We start from the raw sequence: 12189 nt of genomic DNA on the forward strand, positions 1-12189 counted from the left end.
TCCTTGTCTATGTCGGATATGAGGATGAGGAACAAGATGGGAGCGAGTACTGTGCCTTGTGGAACAGAGCTTTTCACCGTAGCTGCCTCGGACTTTACTCTGTTGACGACTACTCTCTGTGTTCTGTTAGTGAGGAAATTATAGATCCATCGACCGACTTTTCCTGTTATTCCTTTAGCACGCATTTTGTGCGCTATTACGCCATGGTCACACTTGTCGAAGGCTTTTGCCGAAGGCAGTGTTAGTTCATTCTTATGTTCCCCTAGTACAGGGCTACTCAGTTGGCGGCCCGCGGTCAGAATCCGGACCTTCTGAGTGTTCTAGTTGGATCCCGGGCTTCAGGAGAAAGCTTACTTAAATAATTGCTGTTATAACGTTCAGGATCAGCTGGTACACAAGAGCGGGATTAATACATTATTCTATCTGAATGGAATGCATACACTGAATGGAATACAGTATTCTAGCATAGCTAAATAGTGATATTTTCTTCCATTCAATGGTAATTCATATTGGTAATTATCACTTGTGCAATGAAGTTGACTTTTTTGGCATTTTGGAAAACTAGTTTGGCCGTATATGGCTGGGAAGTCTGGCGACTCTGGTGCAACCTTGAATTTCGGGAAAGGTTGTGCATTTGTTTGGTAAGGTATGATTTCGGGTTTTCTAATTTTCGTTTAATTTGCTGTGCCTACCTGTATTATGAATAAGTACGTTGGTGGGGTATTTAGTATTGAATCGTTGTGTTGTGATCAAATTCTTCACATCAATGTTTCATCAAATTGGTTAAAAATTTTCCTCATCATGGTTGTTCCTAATTTATGTGGAATGGATATAAAACATATTTTATTTTAATAAATACAGATAAATTTCAGTAATAAATACATTTCACAATACAGAGGACAACTGCTTCACCAATTATTATTATTATAATCAAGGGGGAAGCGCTAAACCCAGAGGATTATACAGCTCCTGGGGGGGGATGTGGAAGGCATTCAGGCTTAATTTGGGAAACTGGAGCACAGATCCAATTCCCTAAATCAAGAGCCCCTCACCAACATCAAGCTTGTGTTTATTAAAGTAAATTGATTGATATTTTTGTATTTATTATTTTAATCTAAATATGACTTCTGGTTTTTTGGGTCCAGATATTTATTTCCATATTAAATGATTTGTTTTACTAAACTAGTCGTATCTTTTTAAAGGAGACATGACATGTTCAAAAAGAAGAAAGTTTGATGATGAAAATCGTTCCTTCAAGGAAGAATGGATACAGCAGTTATGCTTTCAATCTTCTCACAAGCAGTTCTAAGCCACTTTGCCTCATATGTAGTGAAACAATTGCCTTAGTGAAGAGCAGTAATATGAAACGCCATTTTTTTTTTTTTACATAATGTAACATTATGTAAAAAATATATCCGAACCTTTGCATACATTGGTGCTTGTCCAAGTGGACCTTTGCTCATAGTAACAAAAAAGGCACCATACCGTGACTGTAAGTGTGACTTTGTAAATGGTCCAAGTCGGACCGAAACGTCGTCGTAAGCTCCTCTCTTCTCTGTGCGAGTTATTTGTGTATTGCTCATAGTAGTTGAGTAGCCCTGCTTTGGTTCCCGGCCTTAACAGAATTGGCAGTACGATATTTGGGGACACTGGCTGTGAGCAATTTTATAAATGTAATTTAGCTTTAGTAGTTTTACTCTGTCTTCAACAATCAGCATATCCAGTTGTAATTCATTTTGGCCTACATGGTCTCTTGGACCCGGGTCCAGAATGAATCTCACCATTTTGTTCTGGGTGATTTGTAACTTATCTTTGTTTCTTTTGTTACGGCAGAGTACCATGAGGAGCAAGAGTAGTCTATAATATATTGTACGAGAAGTAAAAATAGGATCCTGCGAGCTTCAGTAAGTAGACACTGCGCCTATCTAGAGAGGAACTTTAGTATGACATTCGCTTTCATTACTTACACTGTTTCGTATTAGTTCTGATATGCTTGGATCAAAGGGGATTCCCAGGTATTTTATTAAATTTACTGAAATAATGAGTTCCCCATTACACTGGACATTAAAATTATTTACCCTTTTCAATTTGTCTCGTGCCAGAGTATGGCTTCGGTTTTCCCCGAGGTGTAATGTAGCAGTACCTGGAGTTTACCTGGAGAGAGTTCCGGGGTTCAACGCCCCGCGGCCCGGTCTGTGACCAGGCCTCATGGTGGATCAGGGCCTGATCAACCAGGCTGTTACTGCTGGCTGCACGCAATCCAACGCACGAGTAGTAGTAGGTTCACCGGTCTTGTCCCGGCCCGGGTCTTTTCCAGATGGTGACCCGGCGCCGAGTTTGTAATGATAATTGTTGTCCACTAACCATTTGCTACAGGACTCTGGTTATAGTGATAGTACATTTGCGGTGTCTTGTGGGTCTTTACTAACAGAGCACTGTTATCTGCATACAATAACTTGAATTTGACACTGATAGGCATGTCATTAACATAACACAGAAATAGTAAAGGACCCAGGATACTAGCTTGGGGAACCCCAGATGTTATTGGTAGGGGTTCTGATTCTGTGTTGTTGATCTTGACATTTTGTTTCCTGTTGCTCAGGTAAGAAGCAATTAAACCAGTCTACAAAGCCTGTGCCGATAGCTTGTAGTTTCTTACATATTTTATATCGTGCCGAATAGGTAAAACTTGCGATTTTGGCTTAAATAGCAACGCTCTTCTTGCCGAATAAAGCAAGCGAAAATTTGTGTATGCAATACTTTCGCAAAAATCATTCGGAACCTAACGAGAAAAATATATTTCATTGTTTGTTTATTATTACATTATTGTAAACTTATTTAAAATATATTTAGTTGGATTAGGCTAAATTAAATTGCGTTTGTTATAATAAGGTTAGGTATGTTTTCTAAGATTCTTTTGGTACAAAATTATTATTTTTACATTAACATAAATGAAAAGTATATATCTTTAAACGTATAAGAGAAATTTTTTAAAAAGGACTTAATTTTAAATGAGTTTTACCTATTCCGCACTGCATATATATATATATATATATATATATATATATATATATATATATATATATATATATAATATATATATATATATATATATATATATATATATATATATATATATGTGTGTGTGTGTATGTGTATGTACTCGCCTAGTTGTGGTTGCAGGGGTCGAGTTACAGCTGTGTATGTATGGAGCGTACCTCCAAAATTTCCTCACCGAGATCATTCCACTTTCTGACCACCCTGAGACTGAAGAAGAGATACTTTTTGGCATCCATGTGGCTCATATTTGTACCCTAGTTGCAGTTCTCGCCTTACAAACCGCCTGCCCCTGTCCCGGTCTGTACCCTATCAATTCTCCTGAGTATTTTGTATGTCATCATATCTTCCCTGGCTCTTCTATCCTCCAATGACGCTAGATTCAGTTCCATTAGCCTTTCTTCAGACCTCCCGTCCCAGAACTCTGGAATAAGCCTTGTTGCGTACTTCCTCGGGTACTGGTAGTTATATACACTACCCTAGTTGTATTTGCAGGTGTCGAGTCTTGGCTCCTGGGCCCGCATGTTAAATTACTCTCCCCAGCATTATTCGTTCTTTGTCTCGTGGGTCCTGTCATACCTACTCTTGTTTGACCATTTTGCAGTTTATCCTGTCTTATTTTATGTGTGTACTCAGCTATTTGTGATTGCAGGGGTCGATTCACAGCTCCTGGCCCCGCCTCTTCATTGATCGTTACCTGGTCCTCTCCCTACTCCATGAGCTTTATCAGACCTCATCTTAAAACTATGTATGGTTTCTGCCTTCACTACGTCACTTGCCAGACTATTCCACTTTCTGACAACTCTTTGACTAAAGAAATACTCCCTAAAATCCCTTTTGACTACTCTTGAGTCTTCAACTTCCAATTGTGACCCCTTGTTTCTGTGTCCCATCTCTGGAACATCCTGTCTCTGTCCACCTTGTCAATTCCTCGCAATATTTTATATGTCGTTATCATGTCTCCCTTAATCCTCCTAGTCTTCCAGTGTCGTCAGGCTGATTTCCCTTAACCTTTCTTAGTAGGACATAAACACACGCATAAACACACTAGCAAGTATGTAGTGGAGGCAGGAACCATGCATAGCTTTAAGACGAGGTATGATAAAGCTCATGGAGCAGGGAGAGAGAGGACCTAGTAGCGTTCAGTGAAAAGGGGGGCCAGGAGCTGAGTATCGACCCCTGCAACCATAATTAGGTGAGTACACACACACACGACTAGTCGTGTGTTTGTGTACTCACCTAATTGTGGTTGCAGGGGTCGATACTCAGCTCCTGGCCCCGCCTCTTCGTTGGTCGCTACTAGGTCCGTCCTCTCCCTGCTCCATGACCTTTATCGTACTTAAAACTGGGTATGGATCCTGCCTCAACCACATCGCTCCAGATTGTTCTAGTGCCTTAAAACTCTGTGACTCATCAGCGTTTTCAACTTCCAGTTGTGACCCCTTGTTGCTGAGTCACATCTCCAAAACATTCTGCCCCTATCCACCTTGTCAGTTCCTCTCAGTATTTTATGTCTTTATCATGTCTTCCCTATCCCTCCTGTCTCCAGTGTCGTCAGGTTGAGATCCCTTAACCTCTCCAGGACAAGACTTGTCTTTAATTTCTTAATGTGCTTGACTAGGTATGGGCTTCAAACTGGTGTTACATACTCCAGTATGGGCCTGCCTTACGTGATGTAGGGAGTCTTGAACGATTCCTTACTGACGTGTCAGAACGTTATTTTAGGTTTGCCAAGCGCCCATGTGCTTCAGCAGTTAATTTGGTTGATGTGTGCCTTAGGAGATGTGCTTAGTATTATACTCGCCCCAAGATCCTTTTCCTTGAGCGAGGTTGGCAATCTTTGGCCCCTTAGCCTGTACCGTTTGTGGTCTTCTTTGCTCTTCCCCAATCTTCATGACTGTACTTGGTGGGGTTAAACTCTAGGAGCCAGTTGCTGGGCCAGGCTTGCAGCCTGTCCAGACCCCTTTGTAGTCCTGCCTGATCCTCATCCGATTGAATTCTTATTAGCTTCACATTGTCTGCAAACAGGGACACTTCTGAGTCTTTCCCTTCTGTCATGTCATTCACATATACTACCAGAAACAGCACCCGTTCTAGGACTGACTTCTGTGGAACCCCACTCATCACAGGTACCCCACTCTGACACCTCATTATGTACTATGACTTCTTGTTGCCTTCCTGTCAGGTATTCTCTGATCTACTGCAGTGCCTTTCCCATTATACCTGCCTGATCCTCTAGCTTTTACACTAGTCTCTTTCGTGAAACTGTGTCAAAAGCCTTCTTGCGGTCCAAGAAAATGCAGTCTATCCTCCCCCCCACTTTCTCTCTCTCTCTCTCTCTCTCTCTATCTCTATCTGTCTATCTATATATCTCTATTTATCTATATATATCTCTCTCTATCTCTATCGCTATCTCTCTCTCTATTGTTTTCCGTCACCTTGTAAAACTGCAGTAGGTTTGTGACACAGGATTTCCCTTCCCTGAGACTGCTTGTTGTCGTGTATAATCTCTTCCCTTTCTAGGTGCTCGACCACTCTTCTCCTGATAAGCTCTACAACTTTGCGTACTATACACGTCAGTGACACTGGTCTGTAGTTTAATGCTGTGTGGCTGTCTCCTTTCTTAAAAATTTTTACTACATTTGCTGTCTTCCACACCTTGGGTAGTCACGCTATTTCCATGGATGTGTTGAAGATTGCTTTTAGTGGTACGCACAGCATCTCTGCTCCCTCTCTCAGAGCCCGCGGAGAGGTGTTGTCCAGTTCCACTGCCTTTGAAGTATCTAGTTCACCTAGTAGCATTTTCACTTCCTCCTCGGTTATGTGTATTGTGTCCAGCACTTGTTGGTGTTTCCCACCATTCCAGCTTTCTGGAGTCCTTTCTGTCAAAACTAAAATTACTTCCTTAAATCTCATGTTGAGTTCTTCACATACTTCTTGGTCTTTTCTTGTGAACTCCCCTTCCTCCTTCCTCAGCCTGATTACCTGCTGTTTTCCTCTGGATGTTGCTGTACAACAGCTTCAGGTCATATACTTGGTTTTCAATGCTGTGTTGTTTTTGTATTTCCGCTGGACCTCCCTCCTTATCTGTGCATATTCATTTCTGGCTCTTCGACTAATCTCTTTATTTTCCTGGGTCCTTTGTCTTCTATAGCTTTTCCATTCTCTAGCACATTTAGTTTTTGCCTCTCTTCACTTTTCGGTGAACCAGGGGCTCATTCTGTCCTTCCTATTATTTCTGTTGCCCTTGGGAACACATGTATTCTGGTGCGTGTATGTCTGTGTGCGTGTGCATGCGTTGACCTGTATGTGGTTGCAGGGGTTGAGTCACAGCTCCTGGCCCCACCTCTTTGCTGGTCACTACTAGGTCCACTCTCTTCTGGCTTTAAGGACCTTATTGTACCTCTTTTTAAAGCTATGTATAGATCCTGCATCTACCACTTCTTTCTCCAGATTGTTCCACTTCCTGACAACTGAGTCTGAAGAAATATTTCCTGACATCCTTATGACTCATTATCATCTGAGTTTAAACTTTGAACTGTGCCCTCGTGTTCCTGTTTCGCATCTGTGAAACATTCGGCTCCTATTCACCTTGTCAATTCATCTCACTATATTGTACATTATCATGTCCCCCCCTAGTCCTGTCATCCAGTGTCATCAGGTTGAGTTCCCTTAACCTTTCCTCATAGGACATACCCCCCAACCCCTTAGTTCCAGATGGATCTTTAATTTCCTAACAATTAGAACACAAAGTAGTAGTCAACTGAGAAAAGTCTGAGGCAGCTACAGTGAAAAGCTGTTTCACAAGGCACAGTATGTACTTCCATCTTGTTCCTCATCCTCATATCTGACATAGACAGGGATATAAGCTACAACCTGGGTAGCCACAGCCACTCAAGAGGGAGAGGTTTTTTAGTGCCAGGAAGGAAAAAAAACTGGCAGGAAATGGCAGAAATCGTACACCAAATCCAGTCATTCCCGGAGTGGAACCACAGTCAATGGCCTCCACTCCAAACCAACAGATACAGATACTAATGCCGGAAAAAAAATCCCCCCCCAGTACCAACAATACCACCAGTCCGATGACATTCTTCTTTGCAAATATACAGGGTCTAAAGCCAGCAACAAACAACAAAATACCTTTCATCCGTGGACTGCTTGCAGAGGCAAAGGCAATGTTCGCGGCTTTCACTGAGACCCACATAAAGGATCACTTGGACAACGAAATATGGATCCCAGGTTACAACCTATACAGATGTGACAGAGTGAACAGGCAAAAAAGGGGGGGGGGTTGGCCTGTACATTGCAGATTCACTTGTTTGCACAGAACTGCTTAATGCCTCAAATGATGTAGTGGAAGTTTTAGCAGTAAAGATCGAGAACCAAAACCTAGTCATTGTGGTAGTCTACAAGCCTCCGGATGCAACATCCCAGCAATTCCAGGAACAGCTGTTAAAAATTGACCACTGTCTGGAAAATTTTCCAGCTCCTGCACCCAACATCTTGCTCCTGGGGGATTTCAACTTAAGGCACCTAAAATGGAGGAATATAGCAAATAATATTGTTGCAGTAATAACACCAGGAGGCAGCTCTGATGAAAACTCACACTCACACGAGCTTTTAAATCTCTGCACAAAATACAATTTAAACCAGCAAATAATAGAGCCTACTAGACTGGAGAATACACTAGACCTCATCTTCACTAACAATGATGATCTGATAAGAAATGTCACCATATCAAAAACAATATACTCAGATCACAACATAATTGAGGTTCACACATGTATGCGCGGAGCCCCAGACCGACATAATGAGATTAGTCACGAGGGAGCATTCTCCAAATTCAACTTCAATAACAAAAACATAAAGTGGGACCAAGTAAACCAAGTCCTAACCGATATAAGCTGGGAAGATATACTAAGCAACACAGACCCCAACTTATGCCTAGAACAGATTAACTTGGTGGCACTCGATTTATGCACAAGGCTTATTCCTCTAAGAAAAAGGAGGAGTAGATGTAAAATAGAAAGAGACAGGTGCTCCCTTTACAGGTGACGGAAAAGAATAACAGAGCGGCTAAAAGAGGTCAGTATATCTGAAATGCGTAGGGAGACACTGGTCAGAGAAATAACAAGCATCGAACTTAAGCTAAAGGAATCTTAAAAAGGAGTCGGGAATCGCGGGAAGAACTAAAAGCCATAAATGAAATCGAAAGAAACCCAAAGTATTTCTTCTCCTATGCCAAATCAAAGTCGAGAACAACGTCCAGTATTGGGCCCCTACTTAAACAAGATGGGTCCTACACAGATGACAGCAAGGAAATGAGTGAGCTACTCAAGTCCCAATATGACTCAGTTTTTAGCAAGCCGCTAACCAGACTGAGAGTCGAAGATCAAAATGAATTTTTTATGGGAGAGCCACAGAATTTGGTTAACACAAGCCTATCCGATGTTATCCTGACACCAAATGTCTTCGAACAGGCGATAAATGACATGCCCATGCACTCTGCCCCAGGGCCAGACTCGTGGAACTCCGTGTTCATCAAGAACTGCAAGAAGCCCCTATCACGAGCCTTTACCATCCTATGGAGAGGGAGCATGGACACGGGGGTCGTCCCACAGTTACTAAAAACAACAGACATAGCCCCACTCCACAAAGGGGGCAGTAAAGCAACAGCAAAGAACTACAGACCGATAGCACTAACATCCCATATCATAAAAATCTTTGAAAGGGTCCTAAGAAGCAAGATCACCACCCATCTAGAAACCCATCAGTTACACAACCCAGGGCAACATGGGTTTAGAACAGGTCGCTCCTGTCTGTCTCAACTATTGGATCACTACGACAAGGTCCTAGATGCACTAGAAGACAAAAAGAATGCAGATGTAATATATACAGACTTTGCAAAAGCCTTCGACAAGTGTGACCATGGCGTAATAGCGCACAAAATGCGTGCTAAAGGAATAACAGGAAAAGTCGGTTGATGGATCTATAATTTCCTCACTAACAGAACACAGAGAGTAGTAGTCAACAGAGTAAAGTCCGAGGCAGCTACGGTGAAAAGCTCTGTTCCACAAGGCACAGTACTCGCTCCCATCTTGTTCCTCATCCTCATATCTGACATAGACAAGGATGTCAGCCACAGCACCGTGTCTTCCTTTGCAGATGACACCCGAATCTGCATGACAGTGTCTTCCATTGCAGACACTGCAAGGCTCCAGGCGGACATCAACCAAATCTTTCAGTGGGCTGCAGAAAACAATATGAAGTTCAACGATGAGAAATTTCAATTACTCAGATATGGTAAACACGAGGAAATTAAATCTTCATCAGAGTACAAAACAAATTCTGGCCACAAAATAGAACAAAACACCAACGTCAAAGACCTGGGAGTGATCATGTCGGAGGATCTCACCTTCAAGGACCTTAACATTGTATCAATCGCATCTGCTAGAAAAATGACAGGATGGATAGTGAGAACCTTCAAAACTAGGGAGGCCAAGCCCATGATGACACTCTTCAGGTCACTTATCCTATCTAGGCTGGAATATTGCTGCACACTAACAGCACCTTTCAAGGCAGGTGAAATTGCTGACCTAGAAAATGTACAGAGAACCTTCACGGTGCGCATAACGGAGACAAAACACCTCAATTACTGGGAGCGCTTGAGGTTCCTAAACCTGTATTCCCTGGAACGCAGGCGGGAGAGATACATGATTATATACACCTGGAAAATCCTAGAGGGACTAGTACCGAACTTGCACATGAAAATCACTCGCTACGAAAGCAAAAGACTTGGCAGACGATGCAACATCCCCCCAATGAAAAGCAGGGGTGTCACTAGCACATTAAGAGACCATACAATAAAGGTAAGTAGTAGGTTGGTAGACAGCAACCACCCAGGGAAGTACTACTGTCCTGCCAGATGACTGTGAAACAGAAACCTGTAACTGTTTTGCATGATGGTAGGATTGCTGGTTTCTTTTTGTCTCATAAACACGCTAGATAACAGGGATATCTTGCTACTCCTACTTACACTTTGGTCACACTTCACAGACATGCACATGCATATATATATATATACATACATCTAGATTTTTCTCCTTTTTCTAAATAGCTCTTGTTCTTTATTTCTTCTATTGTCCATGGGGAAGTGAAAAAGAATCTTTCCTCCGTAAGCCATGCGTGTCGCATGAGGCGACTAAAATGCTGGGAGTAATGGGCTAGTAACCCCTTCTCCTGTAGACATTTACTAAAAAAGAGAAGAAGAAAAACTTTATAAAACTGTGATGCTTGAATGTGCGTGGATGTAGTGCGGATGACAAGAAACAGATGATTGCTGATGTTATGAATGAAAAGAAGTTGGATGTCCTGGCCCTAAGCGAAACAAAGATGAAGGGGGTAGGGGAGTTTCGGTGGGGGGAAATAAATGGGATTAAATCTGGAGTATCTGAGAGAGTTCGAGCAAAGGAAGGGGTAGCAGTAATGTTGAACGATCAGTTATGGAAGGAGAAAAGAGAATATGAATGTGGAGAATATGGAATGTGTAAATTCAAGAATTATGTGGATTAAAGTAAAGGTTGGATGCAAAAAGTGGGTCATAATAAGCGTGTATGCACCTGGAGAAGAGAGGAATGTAGAGGAGAGAGAGAGATTTTGGGAGATGTTAAGTGAATGTATAGGAGCCTTTGAACCAAGTGAGAGAGTAATTGTGGTAGGGGACCTGAATGCTAAAGTAGGAGAAACTTTTAGAGAGGGTGTGGTAGGTAAGTTTGGGGTGCCAGGTGTAAATGATAATGGGAGCCCTTTTATTGAACTTTGTATAGAACGGGGTTTAGTTATAGGTAATACATATTTTAGGAAAAAGAGGATAAATAAGTATACAAGATATGATGTAGGGCAAAATGACAGTAGTTTGTTGGATTATGTATTGGTAGATAAAAGACTGTTGAGTAGACTTCAGGATGTACATGTTTATAGAGGGGCCACAGATATATCAGATCACTTTTTAGTTGTAGCTACACTGAGAGTAAAAGGTAGATGGGATACAAGGAGAATAGAAGCATCAGGGTAGAGAGAGGTGAAGGTTTATAAACTAAAAGAGGAGGCAGTTAAGGTAAGATATAAACAGCTATTGGAGGATAGATGAGCTAATGAGAGCATTGGCAATGGGGTCGAAGAGGTATGGGGTAGGTTTAAAAATGTAGTGTTAGAGTGTTCAGCAGAAGTTTGTGGTTACAGGAAGGTGGGTGCGGGAGGGAAGAGGAGCGATTGGTGGAATGATGATGTAAAGAGAGTAGTAAGGGAGAAAAAGTTAGCATATGAGAAGTTTTTACAAAGTAGAAGTTATGCAAGGAGGGAAGAGTATATGGAGAAAAAGTGAGAGGTTAAGAGAGTGGTGAAGCATTGTAAAAAGAGAGCAAATGAGAGAGTGGGTGAGATGTTATCAACAAATTTTGTTGAGAATAAGAAAAAGTTTTGGAGTGAGATTAACAAGTTAAGGAAGCCTAGAGAACAAATGGATTTGTCAGTTAAAAATAGGAGAGGAGAGTTATTAAATGGAGAGTTAGAGGTATTGGGAAGATGGAGGGAATATTTTGAGGAATTGTTAAATGTTGATGAAGATAGGGAAGCTGTGATTTCGTGTATAGGGCAAGGAGGAATAACATCTTGTAGGAGTGAGGAAGAGCCAGTTGTGAGTGTGGGGGAAGTTCGTGAGGCAGTAGGTAAAATGAAACGGGGTAAGGGGCTCTGGTGGCCTGGTGGTTAACGCTCTCGCTTCACACGGTGAGGGCCTGGGTTCGATTCCCAGCCAGAGTAGAAACATTGGACGTGTTTCTTTCCACCTGTTGTCTATGTTCCCCATCAGTAAAATGGGTACCTGGGTGTTAGTCGACTGGTGTGGGTCGCATCCTGGGACACTGACCTAAGGAGGCCTGGTCACAGACTGGGCCGTGGGGGCGTTGACCCCCGGAACTCTCTCCAGGTAAACTCTCCAGGTAAGGCAGAGGGGATTGATGGGATAAAGATAGAAATGTTAAAAGCAGGTGGGGATATAGTTTTGGAGTGGTTGGTGCAATTATTTAATAAATGTATGGAAGAGGGTAAGGTACCTAGGGATTGGCAGAGAGC

At 42.1% G+C, this 12189-nt stretch overlaps 1 protein-coding gene across 5 annotated transcripts in view; it reads left to right on the forward strand.

The window, feature by feature from the left end:
* LOC128687898 (multidrug resistance-associated protein 1) overlaps window positions 1-12189 on the forward strand; it is a 196140-nt gene that overhangs the window by 4305 nt on the left and 179646 nt on the right. For 4 of the 5 annotated variants that reach the window (XM_070083534.1, XM_070083530.1, XM_070083531.1 and 1 more), the window contains exon 2: window positions 2103-2277. The exons of the other annotated variant lie outside the window; for it this stretch is intronic. In XM_070083534.1, coding sequence (XP_069939635.1) covers window positions 2209-2277 — 69 coding nt within the window. In that variant the 5' untranslated portion in view covers window positions 2103-2208. The remainder of the gene's footprint in view (window positions 1-2102; window positions 2278-12189) is intronic. 5 annotated transcript variants of the gene reach the window in all.

This window comes from Cherax quadricarinatus, chromosome 10 (assembly GCF_038502225.1).
Source record: "Cherax quadricarinatus isolate ZL_2023a chromosome 10, ASM3850222v1, whole genome shotgun sequence".
Lineage (NCBI taxonomy): Eukaryota > Metazoa > Arthropoda > Malacostraca > Decapoda > Parastacidae > Cherax > Cherax quadricarinatus.